Source organism: Anopheles gambiae, chromosome 2 (genome assembly GCF_943734735.2).
Source record: "Anopheles gambiae chromosome 2, idAnoGambNW_F1_1, whole genome shotgun sequence".
NCBI lineage: Eukaryota > Metazoa > Arthropoda > Insecta > Diptera > Culicidae > Anopheles > Anopheles gambiae.
The window spans coordinates 34,574,461-34,599,380 of record NC_064601.1 but is presented as its reverse complement, the minus strand read 5'-3'; the positions used below and the strand labels follow the sequence as shown (position 1 = coordinate 34,599,380).

General features: G+C 43.0%; 1 protein-coding gene across 2 annotated transcripts in view; it reads left to right on the top strand.

The window, feature by feature from the left end:
• LOC1269186 (atrial natriuretic peptide receptor 3) overlaps window positions 1-24,920 on the top strand; it is a 53,727-nt gene that overhangs the window by 4,125 nt on the left and 24,682 nt on the right. For both annotated transcript variants that reach the window (XM_061641725.1, XM_307792.5), the window contains exons 3-5: window positions 16,542-18,295; window positions 19,606-19,789; window positions 20,027-20,229. In XM_061641725.1, the coding sequence (XP_061497709.1) occupies window positions 17,698-18,295; window positions 19,606-19,789; window positions 20,027-20,229 (985 nt within the window). In that variant the 5' untranslated portion in view covers window positions 16,542-17,697. The remainder of the gene's footprint in view (window positions 1-16,541; window positions 18,296-19,605; window positions 19,790-20,026; window positions 20,230-24,920) is intronic.

Here is a 24,920-nt window from a genome sequence, read left to right as displayed (position 1 = left end):
AACGAAACGACAATTGGCTATCAGTCCAATTTTGATACTGAAACCTCAATTAAGTCACTTTGCACCGGAAGGTTGAATGGAGCAATTTTCCTACACATCAAACGGACAGTTGATGTCCATTATACACTGCCATTATGTCCGTTCCCAAGCACTGCTCTTGCACCTGTCCCGGCAGTGACGATCTGCTCAATTAAGGTGAACGCAACTAACGACATGTGCTTCCTAAAAACGCGATAAAACGATAAAACGTTCCATCGGAAAACTTCACACAGCACACAGCCCGCCAGCCGACATTTTAGAAACTAAAACGACCAATCAATTCATTCGGCATGATCGGACCCCTTCGGACGCATACAAAGGCTTGCTGGCCGATGCACGGAAAGCATTAATCGGGCAACCGTATGCTCAAAATGGCAATGGTGATTTCGCACCGAATCGAATCATATCTACCGCGTCGTGTATGGTGCTAAAAATAATGTGTACATCGTTAGACGTTAGAACCGCGCGTGGTCAATGTTTCGACTAATCCTCCTTTTTCTCCCTATCAGATACGACGCGACGTGACGTACGTTACGGTGCGTTACGAAAAAGGGGCCTTTGTTTTTCTTTTTCTTCTTTTTTTCTTTTAATTGCATTTGTTCCATGGCGATAACGAACACCGCCGTAGATCGTGCATTATTTTTGGAACACACGCGCGAATGACGATGTTTGATGAGCTCTTGCTTCATTGTCAATTGCTTATTGTGTGTGTGTGTGTGCGTGCCAGGTGGTTATATGTAAGGTCTATATTTGGGGTGTGCTTTTACAAGACATCCGATCTCACATGCCACGATGGTTGATCTTGTTGGACCGTAAAATAAATTATTTCTTTCCACCAATTTGAGTGGGGTGGAGGTGTTGGATTTTCAGGCGTGCAGACGCGCCACGAGCCAAGACACAATATTTCTTTCCATTTTTACACCACAAACGCACGAACGCAGATGAACGGAGTGGCAAGGTGTGTCGTATCAATTCCATCACGAAGCGTCCCGAGCAAGCATTCGTTTGGAACGGTGGGCCAAGTGGTTGATAAGATAGCAACCGTATTGTTGTGCCTTTATTTTTTTTTTTTTTTGAGTTTCTAATCATAGCCGACAGTGGCCCTCTAGGGGAAGGTTGAATTGAAACTGGCCTACGACGGCTACTACCATCGGCTGGACCGTGGTCTTTATTTGTTGGACTGGTTTGTTATCATTTTGCTGCTGCCACTGCTGCTGCAGTGGTGCATTACCGGCGGAATGGCGTGTAATGATGGTACAAATCCAATCTGTTTCCTGTGCTACAACTGTCACTGTTTGTCAGCGTGGACATGTTCGAGTACTTGAGCTGTGTTGATGTTGAAAAAGCGGAAAAGCGTTCGCTATTATGTTCGATTTTGGTTCTTCTTCTTGTTTTGAGCGTCGTGCGCTCAGTGAGCTGTGACTCAGTTCGCTCACCACCGCCTCACAGCTTGATGGAGTCAGCCTAAACAAAACAACAAACTAGTGATGTGCTGTATGGAGCGCACCCACGACTCCGATCCGACTCCGACTATTGTTAGTTCGATTCCGACTCCGGCAAAATGGAACCACTAGATCCGCCCGGAGTCGGAGTCGTCCGGAGTCGTCCGGAGTCGTCCGGAGTCGCCCGGAGTCGTCCGGAGTCGTCTGGAGTCAAACGACTCCGAACGACTCCGGATGACTCCAACTCCGGACGACTCTGAACGACTCCGAACGACTCCGACGACTCCGAACGACTCCGAACGACTCCGGACGACTCCGACTCCGAACGACTCCGGACGGCTCCGAACGACTCCGACGACTCCGACGACTCCGAACGACTCCGAACGACTCCGAACGACTCCGGACGACTCCGACTCCGGGCGACTCCGGACGACTCCGGACGACTCCGAACGACTCCGGATATTGGAGCGCGGACCTACTTTCCGGAGTCGATTCCGAATTTATCGGAGTCGGATCGGAGTCGACTCCGGATTTTTGCCAACTTTACCCATCACTACAACAAACCCCTGCTGGTGTAAAAAACAACATGTTTCAAAATTACTAAAAACGTCTTGCATGCGATAAGCTTTGTCCCGCAGTCACACTGGAGCGTGTTATCTTGAATGTTGTAAATATTAGAGTTGCCAAACTGTGCGACTAATTTTAGCTGCTTCCCCGCGGCAAAGAGAGGTGATATGGCAGATAAGAATGTAAAACGTACATTAGCTCTCGTGAGAAATTTGATATACACTGGGATTGTTTTAAATACGCCAGAAATCAAGTTTTCTATCGACGTATACTGCTAAAATGAATTTTACCAAAATTTGGTTAGCTTTAAGGGACTTTTTGTAATATTTGAATAAGGTTTAAACTTTGCTTTTTTTTTAAAGTCTGAAAAGGAAAACTTTCCAAAATGGCAAAATGATATTTTAAATTTCATTAAATATTTGATCTTCTAAAAATACACGAAACTGTTTATCTTTCATACATCCAGCGTCCAGCGTGCTATTTCCTTTTTGCCGTTTTGGTTCATGTTGTGCATTCTGGCCCAGAAGCTGATAATAAAGCTATAAATATCGAAACTAAATATCCTAGAGCGGTGCCGACCCGTGGGTTTTACCAACAAAAAAAAAGGAATCGAACCGTAATCGCACACCGATCTAAGCATCGGCCTGCAGAAATTAGGCCTGTCATACATGCAATAAAACCATCATCAACCAGTAAGTGTGGCGGGCATGATAAACCGGGGAATGAATTCCATCAATCGCTTCGCACCGTACCGGGTAATAGTTTTTCGCTGCACTTATCGGTTATCTTATCTGTGTGGCTTGCTGCCTGCCTGTCGTGAAACCAGCTGCCCATGACGCCAATGCGCTCGTATCGGCGCATGGCCGGCGTATCGATAATTGATGGAAAACAACGGCCACACAATCGCGGGTGGATGTTGTTTTGTCCGCTCATGCAGCTAGGGGTAGGATGCCTCCCCTCCCCCCCACTTCCCTGTTTTTTAAACAGTCATCATGATAACAAAAAGCTGCAATTGTGTGCCACTGATCGAAACGAATGCGGAATGAGTGTGTTTTTCCTAGGTAGTGATAAGCACTTATTGAATTTGAAACCTCATCTCCAATAAAAAAGGACAAATTTAGCTCCCAATTTTCACCCTTCTTAAAGCTACCGACAGTGTGTGTGTGTGTGTGTGTTTTTTTTTCAACTGTAAACAACATTTGAGGGGTAAAGAAAATTCGAAGCCTTTTCCAAAGCACCGAACGCTAAATAGATTTCCGATCAAACGGCCCACCATTCATTAACCATCACGACCATAAACCGGCGATTGGAGGGGATGAAAAAAGCGATCTCGCTCATTTCTTTTCCCCCTGCGCACAGGTTGGTTGGTTTAGTGGAGGTAGGGACTCGCGAAAACAGATTACGCAAAACACCTCCCACCTGGATGGTGCGATGGTAAGGTGCATGTAAATAAATTACCGTCAATCCGGTTGGAAGCTATTCTACCCGAATGGAGCAGAGGGGTACCACAATGGGCCACAGGATGAAAGCAATAATACTTTCATGTAATGGTTTGCTGGCCGGGTTAGCGGCAAGGTTTAAGGTGTAGTGCGAGAAAATGCTAAAACCACCACCACAACCACCCCAGAGAGTCTGGTTCCACATTTTGGAAGCAAGCTGATGATTGAAACCAGCACCAAACCAAGACGGGTCTGGGGAGGGAATTTAGGAAAGCCGTAAAATTTATGCTAAACCGATTGGTGAAAGGCAGGCATGGCGTTGGGTATTGGGGCTGTTTTTCGCGCTTGCCACTTTTGCCAGACACCAGTCCCGGATGGGGGACTACTCGGCGAAGCGGGTTGGAAAACCGTGTGACCTTCTGGAATTTGACCGGTGGGACGTGCGCTCGGACGATGAGATGAGTTTGTTTGGATAATTTTTTTTGTTCTTCCCGTACCAAAAAGTCTACACATTTTGCGTGCGTCGGCCAGGTGGGTTCGATCGGAAAGCAGTTAGTATATTCTGCACCGTTTGGATAAGACGTTTGCTTTCATGCAGGAGAGTTATGGTCTGTGCGCAGAAATCTGGTGGTAATTAAACGTTATGCTGTGTTCCGTCTGGGAAAAGGCGCTTTAGAAGTGAAAACGGATTGCTATTGAATACCAGAACCGTGTTTGTTTCCTTTTCCTTGTAAACCGTGTCGTCCATGAAAATCTTTTACGACGCGTAACATGCCGAAGTCTTATTTTTCGTACCAAAAGTGAACGTTTTTTAATAATTGTATGTCAGTAGATAGAAAATCCTATTCGCTTTTATTTGAATAAGAATTTGTTTAACCAGTTCTCTGTTAACAAAATCTCACCCGTTAGTACGTGATTCACATGTGCAAAATATGGCTAATCATGGCATAAGATTTAGGCCAACATTAGCCTCATCGTCGCACGTCATTTATATTATAGCGCGATGTAAATGACGCGCTTTTCTCTCCATCCCACATATGACATTCGAGAAGCATATTTGCTAAACCACTTCATGTGCCAAAACTCCCCTGGTCGCGTAGACAAACACCCGCCGAGCGATCCCTTTGCTTTTGGGAGGGTAATTTAATTTCGTCAAACCTCCGTGGGAAACGGCTTCGGTGACCTTTTTCATGTAATTTGAGCCACGGACGGCCTTTTTTGGGGGCCAGCCGATCACCGGTGGGTCAGCGTTCCAGTTGGTGGAAAAATACCCTCCGGGCTTAACATCCTGCCCGAGCAACTGTCACTCAATGGGGGATGTGTTTCGGAGTAAACGAGGTATTCTGTTGTCGGGGGATTTTTTGGTTAGCTGGAAGGACGCAATCATCGGATGGCTGTCCAGACACGTTGCGGCGGTACGTAGGTATTTGCTTTGCAACGCTCGTCCAATGGTTCACTGGCTTTAAGTGGACGCCACAGTAATGTTGTGGGTAGTCGGGCTTCAATCAACCGATGGTCCAACAGAAAGGGCTATAATGAGTGTATGATTGATTGTTCGTTTGTGTGTGATTGCTTGTGCTAATGGTATCCTACTGAGAAAAGCAGAAGTGTGGTATACCATCTGAAATAGCCTTTTTAATCGCTCAGTTCGGAGTATTGGGATGAATGACACTAAATGGATGTAAATATAGATTTTTATCTAATAATTACAAGGTAGTACACATTATGTAGGTGATATCTGATTGCAAGCCACGTAAGCTTTAATGTTAATGATGCTAGTCTATCATAAGATTGAATTTCAATGATTTTCAATGGAGCATTAAAGCTTAAAGCCTTAAACCATCTAATTTCGCTTCGAAGAATGTTGACATTGTCGCCTCTTTTTATGAAAGCTAACAGCCAACAGATGCTGTATAACGTTCTTCTACCCTAGTATGACTTTTCTCTTTCGATTTTTAATTTATTTTAATACCGCAAGATTATGCACAGTCATTTTTGAGGTCACCGTAAAAAATTATAAAAAAAACCGTTACCCTAAAAAAACCCCACCAACCTGCTTTAAAATACTGAATAAAGAAAATCGTAGCGAATATTATCCCTTGGTCTTGAAATTTTTTTTTTTATCAGACGAAGTTTCTATTTTCCTTCATATCTGTCTCGTCTGTGTGTTTTCGTGTGCTGAATTACACACTGTACTGACCAACGAAAGATTATGTTACTCTTTTTTCTCATAAAAAAAGTGATTATGATCAATATAGTTCCAACACAGTGCGCCGTCCCTTGGTAAACTCCCAACGTACTAATTTCTCTTCCCCAACCTTGAGCATGATCCTTTATCGATGAAAACGTCCCAACTGTCATTAGTTCGAACCGATCCGAGCAAAACACTCGGGGGACACGACTCTAACGAGCTTCTAAAATTTCGTTCGTCTTCCTTGCTATCCCATCAATCCACTCAATCCACCATCCTCCTTTGCGCAACTTATCACAAAATTACGTCAACAATAACAGAAACTAGGGGAAAAAATTAAACAAACTTTTAAATCGATTCTAGTGGAAGTCTACAGCGATGCTACTTCTGCTTCCAGCAAATGTTCGTTGCTTGGTACGCACAATTTGGTAGGAGTTTCCGGTCAAATCCAGTGATTAGATTGGTATGCGCGCTTCGGCAATGTGCTAAGTACGTGCCTTCGCGGTATTGTGCAATGTATTTTGCGGGTATGGGAATAAAATCGCATAAAAAGTATGCTTTCCGCTCCCAGGCAAAGCTCGTCAAGGGCGTTCTTTTCGCACGAAACAGGAACTGGACGGGGTAGGATTGGAATTTCGAGATTTAACCTCTAATTGTATTTTTATTTCCTCGTTCGCGGTTCGTAGATTTTGCCAGTTCGGCGAGAGATAGAGCAATTCCGCTCGGGGACAATTTTGCGCTTTCATACGATTTTGTCGCCTCAAAACGTGCCACGACTGGTGTGCGACCATTAGCGACTGTGGGCATAATTTAAGTGTGGCTTTGAATTAGAATCATTTATCCGTCGTTCATCATTTTGGCGTGGCAGGAAGACGTTTCCGGTGAAAGTTTAAAGGCAGTAGTGTCGTTTTAGAAGTAATTGTTCGACGAAGGGAATTTAAATGTTCGACTGAGATATGGAAGTGTTTCTCCGAAGATGAGTGTTGAGAAAATCTTATAAAGTAGCCTCTTGTTGAAATGCTTTAACACAAAACGAAGGCTAAATTGCTATTTATCTTTGGCAGAGTTATTAATATTTAATAAGGAGTTGGCCATACGTTTCATAGTATTAGTGAAAAATATTGAAGTTTAAAATTTCGTATACTATATAGAAAATATAAGAAATCTTTAAAGCGTAACGCAGTTGATGAGCAACTCATACTTAGGCGAGTATGTTAGAGCTCCGGAGAAAACAAATAAAAATACGTAAATGGCTGTTCAAGAAACTCACTGAATTTTCCAAAGTTTTTTCCATGGGCTTAGAAATAGATATTAACCTATCCCCTTTGATTCATTCTATGTTTGATGTAATAAAACAAAAAAAAACGAACAATATAGTTTAACTTGAGCCGGTCTCGTAGTACAGTCGTCAACTCGTACGACTTAAAAACATGCCCGTCAAGGGTTCAATCCCCAAATAGACCGCGCCGCCATACGTAGGACTGACTATCCTGCTATGGGGGGGAATCAATTAGTCACTGAAAGCCAAGCCCACAAGTGGGTACAGGCAGGCCTTGACCGACATCGGTTGTTGAGCCAAAGAAGAAGAAGAAGATAGTTTAACTTGTCACAATCACCTTAATATGAAGATTACGATACACAAGGCACGAGGCAAAAGACATTTTCAATCAAGCGTTTTACGCACAAGACCCGTACAATGATAATCTTGTTTCCCCGTTTCCCTTTAAACGGCCTTGGAAAGAAGAATCATCGGTCAAACAAGGTCAAGAAGTACGTGTGCTTTTTAGAGAAGATTTCCATTTATCAACTGCTGCCAACATCCTGTTGGTGTTTACGCGTGGATGTACACGAGACTATGATAGCGTTCTGGCATCCTTGCCCGTGTGCACCCGCTTCTTTTTTCCCCCCTATCTTGGTTTAACTCGTCAATGTTGATTTTGCAGTTCAATTGCCGCATCCTTCGCAGGTTCCTACCTTGCAAGCACCAACCCATAAACTGCTCGTGCAAACAGATCTTCGTTATTTTTCAAACGATCAAACGAAAGCTAGGCACGTTTCCTGTAACAAATTATGATGATTATTTCCAATTGCTGATACAAACAGCGTGGTACACTAGGGGCTAGAAGTCGTTCAAGTGTGGCAAGAAAGTCAGCAATCAGAACTTTTCTCGGTACCTCTCGTTTATCTTGAGATATTTTTTTCTTTCCCCCCTTTCAAGGAAAGTTCCAGCGTACTGGGTTCGTTAGTAGGGGGCAGTAATATGTAACTTTTTAATGCTCTTAGCAGCTACAGTCGCGGTGTGCAATGCTCGCCATTTTTATGCGTTTGGGCGAGTTGGAGGCGATTTTTCATGCTCTACCTTGAGGATACGGTATCATCAAAACAAGAGCAACTTGTCTTCCAGCACTCACCATTACTTAGAATATAAGTTAGAAGGGAGTAAGACGGTTTGCTTGATGATTGTTTTTTTTTTTGTTTTTGCTTTCTTTGGCTCGAGAGCGCTTATTACAATGGTTGTTTTTTTCCTGCTTTTCATTCCTTCACTTCAATTCACTTACCCACGGTGGTGGGATCGAAGTACGACGTCCGTACCGGAAATTAATGCTTCCCTTAGGATTTTACCCGTTTGGCGTAATGCACCGCTCGCCCACAACGTTGCGGACGTGAATTATCCTTCGAAGCGATTACTAACTAAGCGCTTTTGCAGCATTTGGCAGCCTCGCTTTGTTCCAGCATTCGTCAATCTAGCAAAGGACACACGTAGCTGATGGTAGACAAACGTACTGGAGACGGTTTCCTATGCTTTGGCTCTATTTCTTACCGTGTTTCGTGTTCTTTTTCTCCTTCGTAGCAGTAGCTTCCGGATGGCAAAGAAGGTTTTGCACGACGACACGATAGAACCTTCACGCGAGACAGACAGATCGCAATCGAAAGGATCTATGGGATGGATGGGTTCCTAAGTGGTTTGGGAATTAATTGTCGCCGGGCGCACTTCGGTTTGGAGCCTGTCTGTCACACGTTGGGTTTTGCGAGGAAAGGGACAGCAACATAATGGCCAACATTGAATACACTTCGGGAGCTTATTTTCGTATCGTTGAGAGTACGGTGACACATACAATTTGGTAAAATCGATAAACATCTTAATAGGCTCGTCCTGAACGGAGTACGTTGGCGAAGAAAATATCTAAAACTACTTTGTACCGCAAAGTGGTTGTAGCGCCGGATAAGTAAATAACTTTGTAGGAGCGAATTTAAGGATACTTCCCAAGCACACCTTTTGGGTGAACTAAGACCAACCAAAGCTCCCTGTACGTCGCTCTTTAATTTACATTTCAATAATCCTTCCGTGACCTTTCCACAGTACTAACCACAAACCAAAACTGCATTCGAATGATGGCGCTTGTGCCGTTGGATGCACTTGTTGGATGCACAAAAAGGGGGACACTGTCCTGTAAATGGTAAAACTGTCCGTTCGGCACGTATCATCATCAAGAGCGTTTCAGCACCAACAGAGAAGTGAGATTACCAACTGCCCAGCGTCGTCCGTCCTTTACCGAATTGCGACGAACGTGTGTTTTGCCGGTATGCGGGGTTGGAACTAGGCAAAGGCACAGCCCTGAAGGTGTTTACGAAAAACCTCAACCATTTGTAAACACTTGCCATCGACGTGTAAGCCATGCCGAACGGTTGCTACTGGGCAACCCCTGGGAGGGGGCATCCCCATAATACGTTGAACCTGTTGAATCCTGCAGGGTTATGCTGCATTCTACATGTGTCATCTTTGGAATGTAATTTCAAGCTCAAATGAAGCACGTGATTGTTTTCGCCACGTAAAACTGTTGCCTGTTGCTGCGGTGCGAATGAAATATCCTGGGCATATCCTGGCACGTTCCGAGGTGAGCAAAAATAAAAGATTAAAAAGTGGGTTTAGAGCTAAGGAAGGCTTTTCTTTCCCGCTCCGTGGTGTGGGGTTTCTTTTCTTGGAAAAGGAAGGAAACCTATCAACAAGTGAGTCTGCGTACGTGTGTGCGTACGTGTGTGCTCTGGGTGCGTTTTGAAAGCTTAACCGGAAATTGAATTCTACGGCTACGAAAATACTACCTCCTCCTTGTGACGTCAACGGTGAAATGTGCGGGTTGAAGCCATCAATGAATGGCTTAGATAATTGTTTAAAAGAATCGTGCGGAAAATGCACGATTTTTTCATTGAACACGAAATACAAAAATTTCTTATTGCTGTTCAAAGCATCTGTAAACTTCTTGCCTTGAAAATATTTTGAATTGTATACTTTTAATTAAAAAACTTTGGATCATAATATCCCCCACCAGACCTGAGTTTGCCCTTGCGTCTGCTTACTAGCCTGAAGCCCACGGTTTTACGCAAGGCGCCGGTGAGCAAAGGGCGTGAAAAATATCTTCACGCTAGTAGACACACTTTCAATCGACCTTATCCAATATCTGCTTGAAGGGGTAGGGAGGTCTGACGATGTTTGACGTTGGATTTGGGCAATTCCACTTTCGGATACGGAGCACCTTCACAGTCGATTGTAGTGAAGAATTTACAATGTTGGATGTTGATGCCTGATGGGTGAAGGGTACGCTCAGCACAGTGGTAAACGTATGGATGAATCTTTGTTTTGTCAAAAAAAATATCATTGTAATATAAGGCAAATGACCTTTTAGTTGTTCAGTTTGCTGAACTGCTTTGCTTTATTGATTAATTAGTAACAAATAATTTGATTTATTGGATGAAAATAACCAACGACATAACTGCAACTATTATTGAAACTTACAAAAATACATGCTTTCAAAAATCTATGTATATGACCTTAACTCATTATTTTGTAGCAATTATTTATATGTAAAATCTGTCCCTTCATAAGTATTTCACAGTGTTTGACATAAAACATAATAATCTTAAGCAGTACTTTTAATGCTCTTCAATTTATTTCTATTTTCTATCTAACAATACTTACGTGTGGTCATGGTTTTAAAAAATGTTGGTGATACGTTTTATCGTTTATCCATTTACTTAACCTCATGGCCACCGGCGGGTTCGCTGTGCGGGCTCACTTCCAAGTGACCGGCTCGCAGTTCAAGTTCACCGCCAGCCAGAAAGTCTAATTCCAACTAAACTTCTCACGATCTTTTAATCTTCTGCCTCACACGAGCTCAGGCGCTACTTTTGTGTGTGGCCTTGAACAGAGCTTTTCCTAGACCACACACTGGCAAAGGGGGGGGGGGGGGGGGGGGAGGGAGAGAGGTGTGCCAAAAAGTTTACCCGCCGTCTGCGTGATGCAGAAACGAGCAAAGTTAACTGTTTCACACTCCCAGCCAAGTATATCAATCGAAAGAATCGTTGTAAAGAACGCGCTCAACGCGATTCATTTTTTGGGTTTTTTGTTTGTTGTGTTACACTTCGCCGAAAGTGATTTATGATAAGCGGTGGGAAGATCTCATTTTAATGTTGTTTGCAGCATACTTCGCCACCAGCTTCGATCGAAAGCTTCCATCCTCCACGCACAGCGCGTTACACTGTTTGCACTTGGTTTAACTATTTTTGGGCCGATTTTTCATTTTGCGTCGTGGCGCGCGCTCGCGCTTATATCGAAACGGGGGAGGGTTATCGTTCCGAATGTTTTGAACATTGAAGCGTAAAAAAAACCCGGGATGAGAGTCTGTTTTCGTCTGTCTTTTGAAGCTTTCTTAGAAAATTAGCCGCCGTACTACGGTGTACAATATGGCCGTTTGATGTTTGGTTCACGCAAATGTGACTAGCAAGGGACGGGAGAAATGCGCAAATTTAATATCAGACCACTGTGTTCCGGTCAAAGTTTTGAGGAAAAGGGCAAAGTCTTGCGAGAGGGGAGGGTGTGAAGCACTCGAACACATGTCTTTACCGATGCTGTATTGTTGTTTGTTTGATTTATTTTTATTTACTCATGAATGTCGTTATTAGTGTTGTTCTTGGAATCCAGCCTCATTCAGTTGGCACATTGTTTTGGAAGATTTCCCATAAAGTCGTACTAAATTGCTACTCTTATTCAGCAACATGTTACCATCCTGCCAACGGCAAGTTATCCACATTCCGGTACACAGCCATTTGCAAAGAATGCTGAACAACTTCCTGCCACAACGTGATCAATTTTTGCGCCAAATTGCGTGACAGTTATGATCGTGCACCGTGGCGGTAGAACAATCCCGGGGGTGTTGGATTAGCTCACTTTCATAACTTGTAACCGATAAAGTTTTTTTCAGGAGGAAAGGAAAGTTATTCTTATCCGAGACATCCTGCTTCTTACCTTCCCAACCATAACCACACATTGTGATATGTGAAACTTTCATCTACCTTTTGCTTTGTGCGTTTTCGTATGTGTGTATATTGAAGAAGATGATGACGATGCTCTAGCCCGGCACTCTTGCTATTGATTTATTGGACAAATTCGTCTTCCCAAACTTAGCCTTCAGCTAGTCTGCATATCAGATTAAGCTTATTTGCGTTGCAATATGCATGATATATTATTAAGAATATATTTCAATCATTCCATGGCTGCAAATAAAGCCGTTTAGTAATAAAAAGAATCTCTTGTTGAGGTTCGAAAAATGTTGGAGAAAATGATAATGTTATTTATAAGTAACGGATTATATTTTCATTTTATTTTTTTATCTAGCAACAGGCTGGACTTCTGGTACATTCTTCCTAAACATTCTTTCCTAAACAAGAGCTTCCTAAATAATCTTTTCCAAAACCTGTTTGGGTACGGGCCATTTTCAAAATAAAATCCAAAAATTACTTACACTATTTCGTGACGCGATACTTCTTTCTTAAGTAAAATTAATGCCCCTCGAGCAGAAGCAGAAAAGCTCTAATTCGGTTCCTTTCGTTCACGTGTTTTAACATTCCAAGCAAGTTTGAGAAAGGCGGCAAAGTTTGAGACAGCTGGCTGCACGACAACGACCTGTTACGGCTGGACAAACAGCCAGACAAAAAATAGGTGACGATATTTTGAAGTGGCGTTAAAGGCGAATAGATTGAAGACTTTGATGAGCGGGTAAATTAAATTAGCTGTCCATTTTGCCGTCAGTCTGAACTGTTTTTCGTGCAATATATACCGTGCGATGGAGGGAAAGCAGCAAGTTGAACAGGTTGGCGTTTGCCTCAGTCTAGACGAGCCTGAGCGGGGTTGTGAAAATTATGTGTAATTAATTATTTCGGTCAAAACAGCTCTTGGAAGGTATAAGCAAAGATGATTCAATTATGTCATGCCATTAAAATATATATCAATCTACGATATTTATTGTTCACTGTTTTATTGGCTAAACCCTATCACGTAACATTAATTTGGCAAATTTGTTTGTAAGAAGTGTTTAAAAGATGATTGGTATTATTTGTTTCTTTTGCCATAAAATAAAACATGCCCGTTCAATGAGGATTATTATGGCTTATTTTGGCACCAGCACCAGGACCAGCAAATTGGAACACAGCGAAATCTAAGCAATCAATCATCGTTCGACCGTTCGGTAACGTTTGTACCGTATGTTTCTTTTTGCAGGTTTATTTGAATCAAACCTGATCGTCGCCGGGTGTAAATTAACACAAATAAACACCTGTCCTTTGAGGCGTGTAGCCGGCATGGATGTTAGTATTTCATGTTCGGGGTGCGAATTATTTACTTGACCATCAAGGGAAGGTGTAGCGTGAAAATACAACTGCTTCATTGGTTTCATCAAACATGCTAATTTTAGAGCGCGTTCAATCGTTCCTAATTCACGCTCATGAGATTCAGCCTCCTCTCCTAACGACTCAACTATGGACGCTATTTAATTAACATCCCGTTGCTCGCGGACCACCAACCTTAACAAGAACAGGCTACCACTACGACGGAACAACCATCGTGAATGAAGTGTTTATCGTTAACCACACCGGGCGCAGTTTACTCAATATTTGCCGAGCCGTACCGGAATAATCGGTGGCACGCACCGCGAGAACCGCTACTTGCAGTTCAAGCGCTTTCTAACGCAAACTGCGGAAGGTACACGCGAAGAAAGGCAAGTTGTTGCTTTTGCTCGCCGCGTGAGCTGGAACCGGTCAATTTAGAAGGAAGAATTATGGCTTGCTCCAAACCAGACCTTCGAGCTGCAGCACACTGTACGATTTTGGGATGTTTACCTTGCGTACCCAACGACCCTCGTCAAGGTGTAAGGGGTTACGGCCAAAGTTCTGTAATTAGATAGCCGGCTGGTGGTGGGTTAAATGAAGGTTAGGTACTTCACTTTACCACCTTGCACCTGGTGGCCGGGACTGCTCTCGAATGGAAGTACCTTTTTGGGGTAGAGACGAACCTTTTGGTAGTCTGCTTTGCAAGCTTCAAGTGGTCTGGAAAGTATGCAATATGCATAATTTAATTCCATTCTCGCCATAAACTGTTGGTCACGTGTCGGATCGCTAATCCTACCATGATGCTAACTTATGGTGGGAAAAGCTTGAAAGCTATCGAACGAGACTGCTGTAGATATTTATTTTAGTGGAATATCACTGTTATAATTTAATACTGAAAAAGTGAATTGATGTATTAATCCACTGATTTATGATGATTTCTATATTATTCAATAATATTTTTCCAAATAGAACTTTTGTTGAGTTCAGAAAAAAATTACACCAATAATACAAGTTTTATAACGATCTTCAAACTAATACATTCCAACCATTTTAAAATGTAGAATTATTGGTAAACAATTGTCAAAATCTATTATGACGGAACACAGCTGTTACCTAGGTATGGAAAATAATACCAGGGGGTTTAATATTTCCTCTCATATAAGCTTCTATTTTACTACTAAATCGGTATCATCACGCTCTGTCAGATTTCTGTTATTAAAAAAACGAATGACAACGTAATTGAAACGAAAATGGATATTTTTACACAAATTTGATACGAAATGGATAAATACCAATGGAATGAAATAGATAATAGTGATGGTCGAAATGGGGCTTCAGCCGGATTTGGATTGATTCGCATCCAACCGCTTTCGGATTCGAATCCGGATCCACTCCGAAGTTAGCAGTAAGGGGGGGGGGGGGGGTATAATGTTCCTGTTATCTTGTGAATACTTCCCGATTTGTGTTAGGGCTCATCTCACGATTTATTCATCCGTATCGGTGAACTAGAAAAGTCACTGAATGGCAAGCCCACAAGTGGTACAGGCAGGCCTTAGCCGATAACGTTTGTTGAGCCAAAAAGAAGAAGAAGAAGATCAGTGAACTCGTTCGATCCCGAGACCGTTCGCCGCGACGCTCATTTTCACTCATTTCATAAATAAAAAATCATGAAAAATTAGAAAACCATCTAGGTTTTGTACTGGCCAACCAAATGGTACAACCCTGTCTACTTATGAGCAACAAATGTTTTTCGATGAACGAGTTCACCGGTATGACTGATTGTTTGCAGTTAGAAATTATGTATTGATTCATTTTTTCAACTATTGAACAATGTATCTAACGATGCTCAAAATTGTTTGAATTACTTGATTAAAAAATGTTAGGATAATGACAGCTAATTGTGGTAATGGATAAAAAATACACGGGAAACTGTTAGTAAATCGTTGAACGATTCCAAACATATTAGGAAAGCAAACAATAAATCACGAGGTTCATCAAAAGAAAATGTGTTGCTTTGAAGAATATTATGAGCTAGGGTTGCTTGCAAGATTGTTTTTGTAGCACAAGTATTTTGCTCTACGAATTAAGCACGGTAATAAAACCGATTCAATAGGAACCAATTGGATAAGATCGGAGTAATCCAGATTCAATTGGTACCATCTGGATCTGAATTCGTTCAGAGCATTCGGATTCGAAGCCATATTTATTTTGGAGCCTTATCCGTATTAAGAATGTCGGAGTCGGAGTGGATTCACGAATCCAATCTGGAGCTCCTATCACTAACAGATAAGTCCTGGGTATTTGGGGGTAAAATTCCTAGACAAGCAGAGCACACCGAGTGTAGCATCTGTAGTTCGGTGATAGTAACATTTAAAAATATATTCAACATGGCTATTATATACATTCTGATGATTCCTAGAAAATATCATTACATTTCGAGATGTTTCGATTGAAAGCCTTCAAGAAGTGCCTACCGTTTGCTAGTTGTAATAAATAAAAATCCTTAGCCCTGCTTTTGAGATGGCCACGCCACGACAGCTAAAACAAGAAAATCATCCAACTCAATGTCCGTTAGACGGGCAATCAATTTCCCGGTGAGCAACAAGATTGGATCCGCTACGGATCATAAACGATTTCACCGTACGTACGTTTAGGCAAACCATTTCTTCGAAAAGCTCCATCCTTGTATCTTGTATGTTTGTATCTCAACCCCCCCTCCCAAAATATCCTTCCGAAGTATCCAGAAAGCATATTTTCTCTCCAATGAAATTAAGTGTCAGCCACATCCGGTGCTCGGAGTGACCTCCGTCCCGTTCGGCAGGTGCCTGAGTTGGGCTCGCTCACTTCAGCTCACCTGACGGGGAGAAGCATCTTTATCACCACAGCACATTCAATACCAGGATGGTTGCGGTACGGATGGGCTAAAGAATTCGATCGCCATTTTGCGAGATTTATCGCTCGATTCATAAAGAATAACACGCAAAAGGATATTAATCGTAATCTATCTCCACACTTGCCTAAAAGCCGATCTGCCCAAGCGCGTATCGCCATAACGCTGGGAAAAGCAAGCAGAGATAAATGGTTCATCATCATTCAACGTTCATCCAGAGTAAAATTCCTTCTTTAGAGATAAACACACGCAAACGAAAGAAGAAAAAAAAAGCAAACTAAATGTGCTACCGGTTTCGCTTCGTTTCATTTCAGATACAACCGGTTTCCTTCCATTAACGGGGTGCTTTTCAAGAGCCCATCGAACCGCGAAAGGATCATCCAAACGCCAAACGGTCGAAAAGTGAGTCGTGTGATATCCACCCAGTGTTTGCTGCGGCTTCTTTTGATACAGTTCCTACCGGTTTCGTGTTTCTTTTCGCGCTTTCCACAGCTATAATAGCGGAGCAGATTGTGCCGGCAGCCTAATCTGTCTTCCGGAGTATTTAATTACCTGGAAACCGGAGCATCCGTCTGGTCCGGTCGATAGCCATCGTAGTGCGCCTAGGAATGCCTTCCTTCCAATTATTTATTTATTTTTCCATTCACCTGGCAAGGTGATTGCGAGCGGAAAAAATGCACCTCAATGGGTGGAATTTGCACAACCGTCTTACGGCATTCCATGGCGCGGGAATACGTGCGTTACGTGAGTTTGTTTACTGTGTATGTGTGCAAAGAGAAAGCGAAAGAAGAACGCGCGTGTGTGTGTTTAACTTAGGAAAGTACCACAATTCTACCACGGACTGATTGATATGCATATCATTCATATGCGTACGGTTTCGCCTAAATCCCTTGCGGGGAAAAATCACTTACCGCGCGCTTCGCTTCATTGCCTCCCCTTGCATTCACGGCGGTAGGTGAAAAGATGAGTTTAAAAGGTAAATAACAAAGAGTAAGCCACACAAGTCACGTCAATCAAAAAGAACAAGTCAGTTCGTTAGAATGTGAATAACGCCCCACGTCTCATTCGTTCCGGGAATGAGCTTAGACCCAATCGTACCGCGGCCCAGAAAAAGCCGAACAAACAACAAGTGAAAGTGAAAGTGAAAGGATATAAATGCGCAAAACATACGCAAACAGTATCGCAAAGTTAGTGTACACAAAGGGCCAGTTGGCAGCCCGGTTCCGCACGTGGTACTATGTGGTTTGTTGATTTTACTGACAAAAGCCTTTCGGCTTATTGGGTGCTGCACACTCCGAATCGTCTTTAAGAAAATGGTGACGAAACATCGTTCCACGTCGTTACGAAATAACAACAGCCGATATAAAACCCACCAACCGCCCAGATCCATCTCCGTGTGATTGAATCAGCACAGGGCGGCACAACAACAAGTGGGGCCGACGGCGCCAAACAAGGTGGTGTGAATAGTGAATGCGAAGCCGCTACCACAAAAACGCATTAGTGAACATGTGCACAAGGACATCGCGTTGCTGCTGGTTCGGTGGGCCCGGCTGGAAAAGGGTGCTGTGCTATCGCTGCGTCTGCTTCCTGTACGCGCTGATTGTGCTGGGAATCGTGCTGCTACCGGCCCCAGTCGAGTCGGGCTGCAGGCGGCTGGTGCGGAAACCGTGCGAAGCGATCTGTGTACGCAGGACGCCCGACGACGTGCCGAACGCTGGTCGGCGGCTACCGATCGGAACAAATCCGACCAGCTTCGCCGGGGAACGGGGGAACGTGTCTTTACCACTCACGGCCTCCGCCACCGGGTGGACCTGCGAGCTGCGGATCGTGGTGATCATGCCGGCAAACACGAGCGTGGAAGCATCACTGCCGCGCGTGCAGCCCGTGCTCGAGAAGGCGGAAGGCTACATCCGCCGGGAGGGCATTATACCGGCCGACGTAGCCATTCGCTGGATCCCGTTCGACGATCGGTGCGAACAGGCCCGGGCGACGGTGATGGCGATGGACGGTACCGGCAGTGACTACTGCGGCCATCTCATACTGGGACCGAGCTGTGATTTCGCTTTAGGTAAGCCAGCGCATTTTGTTATGCTTAATTGTTAATTATTCTTTCCGATACCAAAGCGCCCCGGAGAATAAATATGCGGCAAAGGTTTTGAAAAGTAATATATTTTGCGGAATACTAATTAAATAATGGCGGCAAATTTATGCTCCACTCTAAGCACATGGTCTTAATACTTCCTTCGTGAGCAAAGTATATCCACTACCGCAGACCGTTTCGATTCACTATGCTATAAACCACCTTGATACGGAGACAGACTGATATTAAGTTCATTATAGTTTATTTGTTCAAGCTGCTACCGTCATCAGACAATCATTAACTCCGGCCACAATGCTGGAGCGCTGCTAAATGAAATCAAATTAAGTAGGATCACAATGCTATCTATCACACCTGCTGTTGTTGCTGCTTGGGAAGGAGACGGCAAGCACATCGATTAACTTTCTGCCCTCATTAGATGGGTCGGTTTTGTTAGTCCGTTATCTATACAATCATTATTTTCGTACGACAAGCGGTGACGGTAGCACTGGAAGATAAAATCTTCGTGGGAAGTAAATTCATTTATTCACGAAGTGTAGGTTTTTTTTGTAGTTCTTGTAAGAATAATATCATTTTTCTTGAAAAAAGTGTACATACGCATATAAAACAACAATTAAATACAATATTTTCAACGCGTTTTTGGTTGTTTTTGAATACTCTAACTTTAATAATGCGAGAGTATATTCGTCTACTTGACTGTGATAGAGCAGTAATAAACCATCCCACACAGTCTGCTGCGTGGAATCAATAATACCCCCTTGAACGTGATTGTTCAACATTAATGCAACAATAAAAACCACCCAGATGGTCCATTCACCGGATTCGACCCTCAATCGTTGACCGCACTCTTGCTGTAAACCGTTTCTCCTTTTTTTCAAAGTGTGCAGCGTATTGTAATGGAATGAATCCTGGCGGTCGTAAAATCGAGTTCGAAGCAATTTGAAGCAATCAAATAAACAACGTTACTCATGCCAGCGACAAACGGACGACCATGCGCCTCCATAAGAAGCCGCCCGAAAGAAACGTAACGCGTCACGTAACGTAGCGCTAAGGAGTGCTTGAAAGCTTTCAGTCGTTGTGCTTTTGCGTGCGGAGAGCTTACGTTCCCAAGACAACAACCATGCAAGACGTTACAAGCAAAAAGCGATGAACCTTACCGTCACGGAATGAATGCAAATGGGCAAATGTGTCGGAAAGAATCTTTTATTGCGTTTATAAAAATTGTTATATTGCTTTTAACCATGTATTGTCTATTTTGCTTACTGTTTTTATATTGACAGCGCCTGTTGCAAGAATTGCACGATACATCTACAATGACGGAATTCCGGTGATCACCGGAGCCGGATATACATTTGACTTCGAGGAGCCAAAGACACACTGTGAAAACGAGTTTCATATGCTTATTCGTACGGGGCTGGTCAGTTTCAAGCGGATGGCATTCTTCATGATAGAACTAATCCGGCAGTAAGTATTACTTTCGCTTTAATATTGTAGCAAAAATATTATGATTATTATGTCCGTAGTAGAAAGTGAAAGGATTGACTAAATTTAAAAACAAACACTCAAACAAAATAAATATAGCAAGTCTTTTAATAGGTAAAGTTTTTGCAGCATGTATCGATGAACTGGACGGTTCATTAATTTGTCAAGCATCACTGTTAATCACTTAACAAACGCTCACTTCTCTTTGCTCCGTTGCAGCTTCAACTGGAACCGCGTGGTTTATTTCTACGAACGGCAGAGCTACTACAACGTGGCCGGACCGCAAACGGGCCACTTGCTGATGAACACGATGGCGGAGTTTTTCCGCCACGAAAACATTACCTACTCTCCCTTCTCCACCGACTCGGCCCGCACAAACCTCACCGAGAGTCTGAAGGAAAAGGTCGGCCTCAGCTATGCAAGTAAGTACAATGTGTTACAACCAACCAGTTGCAACAATATTTGGCAATACGTTCAACGAATTGCCCAATGCACTGCCCGTTGAAATTATTTGGAAAATGCATGCATGAATGTCAAAGCATCAAATTTTATTGCAAAATTTGAAACATTTCTGTGCAATTCCTCCCAAGACAGCAAAATCCAATCAATATTTACTCGCATCAACACGCCTGCACTAGAGCCATTGCTCCTCACCCAACTCTTTCCGTCTCTTGTTTTTTCGTCATTTTTCATTACGTACCGTATCGGTCGAGTCTATTTTTAGCCCTGCACTCACGACCAAACAAAAGCAACCTCCAAAAGTCAACGTTCGGAGCCAGTACTGGAAAGCGCTTATTCACATCTTCTTTCCCGCTGTCTACATTTCCCCTCACAAGACTAGTCAAGTAGCGGAAAAAATGAAGCACAGCTTGATAAAAATCTTGTTGCGGTTAGAAGTGCGGCAAAGTAGAAAAAGACCGCATGCAAATGTGCAATGTGAGCTTGCATGGGCTAACTCGAGGCAAGCACACTTTGCAAACCCCCCTCCCTTTCTGCACGGTACTTGATGGCGGCACGATTAAACCGCCACTGCACGTAGCTAATTTTCTGACAAATGCATTTGCGATAAGCCAACCTTCCTGTGTTGCCGTGGCTCGTGCCGTCTCCTCTCTCACAACCACCACCGGCGTCGAGTCACCTCGTCGTATCAATCAAATCGCGACGCAGTGCACCAACGGCGATGCAGTCCGTCAGCCGATCGATGAAATGTCAAAGTGGCTAACGCCGGTAGAATACGCAAACATTCATGCAGCTCCCTTCGCGGACGCTTCTTTCCTCCTGCATTGTTGAAGGTGTGATACTGTCGGTAGCAGCGTAATATTTTCGCACCATATGGATTTGTGCGATCAAGCAAACTAACTCGCAATAAATGGCTTGATGTGTGTGTGTGATTGTATTAGGATATGATTTAATATAGCGTGCTCAGCTCTCTTACTCTTTGGAGATAAAAGTAGTTAATTTGTACATCGTCGAATTCGAAACTAAAAGATACGTCAAGCAAAATTACTTTTTTATGGACTTTTTAAAAAGGAAAATGTTTTGTTATGAAAGAGCTTTTAATAAGCCCAAAGTAGTCATTTGCCCTGATAAGCCCAAAAGTAAGCAAATAAAGAGTAGAGTATCCTTCTATACCTTTTGCTTGCCTTTTTTCATGTAAAATTCAAAAAAAGCCAAACCGTAAGCTGCCCTGTATTACATCAATCAAAAATATAATATCAATATGTTTACACCCTGTGCCAAGATGAACAATTGCCCTATAAACGATTAATATCCCCCATATGTGTCAACGTTAAATTCATTGCTAAAATGTTACCTCCCAAGTCACATGAGTAAAACCAAATTTAAAACGATGTTTCTATATTGGATTTTGCCTGCGATACCTGGGGACAGCAAGTGACTTTCATATTCATCGTGCTGTGCATGCCTTTTACCCTTGCTGCATCACTCCTCAAAAAAGGTTAAATATCGTTACATTTTCCAAACGGTACTGCATTTATGGGAAAAACTAATTAAGCTCCCCGTTCGATGAGCACGAAAAGGTTTGCGAAAGCATGCTACGTGGTGTACGCCGCATGTCAGCATCATGCCATTGTAATGCAAAGCCAGTGAGTGAGTTGATGAAGCAAGAGACTGTGGTGAAGTGACGGGTTTATCTACAAAAACCAAAAGTAAATGCAAAATGAGCAGCAATATATTTATAAGCTTTTTCAAGTTTGATAATCATGAAGCAGTAAAACGCTCATGGTTTAACTATGTTACCTAAAAATATTTGCCATATCTTCTCAAACAACAGGAAAGTAAAGGGTATTATTGAATTTTCAAACTCACGATCTCAGAAACGATTATCTGTTGTGCAATTTTTGCCACCGAAACTATCGGGATCAAAGATTACCATACACTGAAACCATCGTACAAACTTCCCTCAATGTTGAATGAATTCAGTGCATGACAGGAAAAATAAAAATAAAATAAAGCCACCCATTTGCAAGCTTCCTTCTGGCATCGTGTGCCACCACTGTTCGTACGTGGAATAAAGATGAAGCTTCAGGCAGAAGAAAAACGACCACGAGCTACCCATTTCGGAGGGAATTAAAATTTATTTGCATTTGTCTTTCGATACGACATAAGTGACTGTCCGGCCTGTCACGCTACACCACGCTCCCATAGCTTCTCCTCATCTTTTACTCTCTCTATCTCTCTCTTCCTCCTCGAGGCCCAGTAAAGACCACCCTCCTAGTATAATCATGGTTGCGTGTGATTGAAAATACGACAAATCACACAACCCGAAGCGTTACAGCAGCGTGTCCAGCAGCGGGGCCTGCTCGCTGAAATGTTAGACCGTCTCGGCAGCTGCTCCCTAGGCTGGGGGGTGGGGGTGGTTGGGGAGGCCGGGTGTTTGATTCGTCTACGCCACCTAATGCAATCGCGTTCCATTATGGAGTCGCGTAAATGTGATGCGCATGGACTACGCAAGCACCCGCTCAGGTGCGGCGCTGAACTTGAACCTGGAATCTAATTTTAGACACATGCGTCGCTAAAACCTCCAGGGACGCTAGTGTGCCCCGACCGCAGTACCACACTCCACATGCCGTTCCTTGCTGTCGGTTCGTGAATGCTGAATGGAATTTGATTAAGAGACATTTGTCACGGGGGCACCAGTGCAAAACAACGGAAAATTTGATGCCGCAAAATAAAACATTCATAATAACCTCGTTGCACAGTGAGATATTGCAAAGTGAGTGGCGGTTATATAAAAGATGGCATAAAAATTGTTTTGAAAACGGCAACTGATAATGCATGCTATCTAGTTTTTTGTTAAATATGAAGTATATCTCATGAATCATTTATAAATCAAACCCAATATTTCCATCTTATTTATGTTTAAAGTGGGTTAATAAAACGCATTTGATTGATGGCCGCATACAAAGTCCACGACACTGTTTTGGACATTTTGAGCTTCCCGACGTGTCACGGGCAGTCGCAGTTCGCCTGAAATTAAGCATGCAATGCATCATTTTCGTGCCTTCCGGCCTTCAAACGTTAACAGCGGGCCAGCGAACGCCAACGAATTTGGTCAAAATCAGGTGTTTACCATAAAACACAATGAGTTCCCAACTAACCACCCGCGCCAAGTACCATTGCCAGTATCATTAATTGTTTATTGATGATGATGGTTTGGAATGTCCGATCAGTCCTGTTGTAGGCGGTTCGAACACCGTGCAGCGTAATTGTGGCATGCGTAGCGCCGCCGCTGCCATTGAATGTGTCACGTACGATTTCGAATTGTGCAAGAACAATTGTTGCTACCCGCGATTGACATGAGGTTCAGTCGGTGTCATATTGGGAAAATATTACTATGTGTTGCTTTGTATCGCTTTTTAAACTTGTTACATGAAGTCATGGACCGGTGCGATATGGGTGAAAGAGTATTGCAAAATCGAGTATGATGGGTTTTTTTTTCTAGACGACTGTAAGAACTGTAAGGACAAAGTTAATATGAACCAAAGATAAAAAACTAAACTAAAACAATGGTGCAACCGAAGAAATATGACGTCAAACATGTTTCAGTGAAGATAACCTCAGTAGCTTGCCTTTTTATTGTCTCTTCATGCACAAAAAGGATGCTCCAACCAAGCCGGAACGTTCTTGCACAGTGAGAGGAAAACAGTGCTAGAAAGTATTTGGTTCAACAACTCAATCTTGTCACTTGGCAGAGGAAAGAAAGTTTTCTCGACAACTCTCGAAACACCGAGACACGATGTCAGACAGTTTGATGCCCTACAACGGAAGCGAATAGAGCTGGAAAAAAAGGAAAATAGAAAAAAAAATCACACACAACATCACATCAAGCATGTACACCCAACTATTTGTATTCATAAAACTTCGAACGAGCTTTTCCATCGCATTGGGTCCTATCGGGCGTAAAACTGGTGACAGTCTGCTTATCAGTTTCCTGTGACCATTTGGTGGCCACAATTTTCATCACGCTTAGTTCATCCGTTCCTGCTATCCAGCTATGTTCGCGCGTTGAGTGTGCCATGTAATTTGCCTACTCATGGACACTGTTGCTCGGCGGAGATGTACCCCCTTTATCGGTTAGCAAAGTCACCTGTCAGCGACTGGCTGCACTGTAATACATCTGCTGGAATACAGTGAATGTTTATGGAACCCTTTTTTCGTTTTTTGCTTCGCTGAACTGGTTTGCTTGTCATATTTGTGCAATGGTTTGACCTGAAATGTACAGTTGTTACATCTTCCTTTTTCTCGCTTTCAAGCATCGTTTAGGGTAGACAAATATCCTGAAATAGTTTTGGTTTTACTACCCAGCACCATTTCAGGGTCAGCAGTCTGTTTGTGTCTGTTTCTAGTGTCAGCGCTGTCGAAGCAGAAAACAAAAACAAAACAAGCAGTTCGCAAAGCAAATGGTAGTAGTAAAAACAAATGTAGCAGATTACACGTAATTGAATGGAGGATCTGACTGTTACCAAATTTCACCGTACTACCGTGCGACACATCTAGTGCCAAAGAAATGCCACCACCAAAAGAGTTTTACGAGCATTTAATACTCACGTAAATGAAATCAAACCCCGCACCACACCGCATGCCTCCAGCG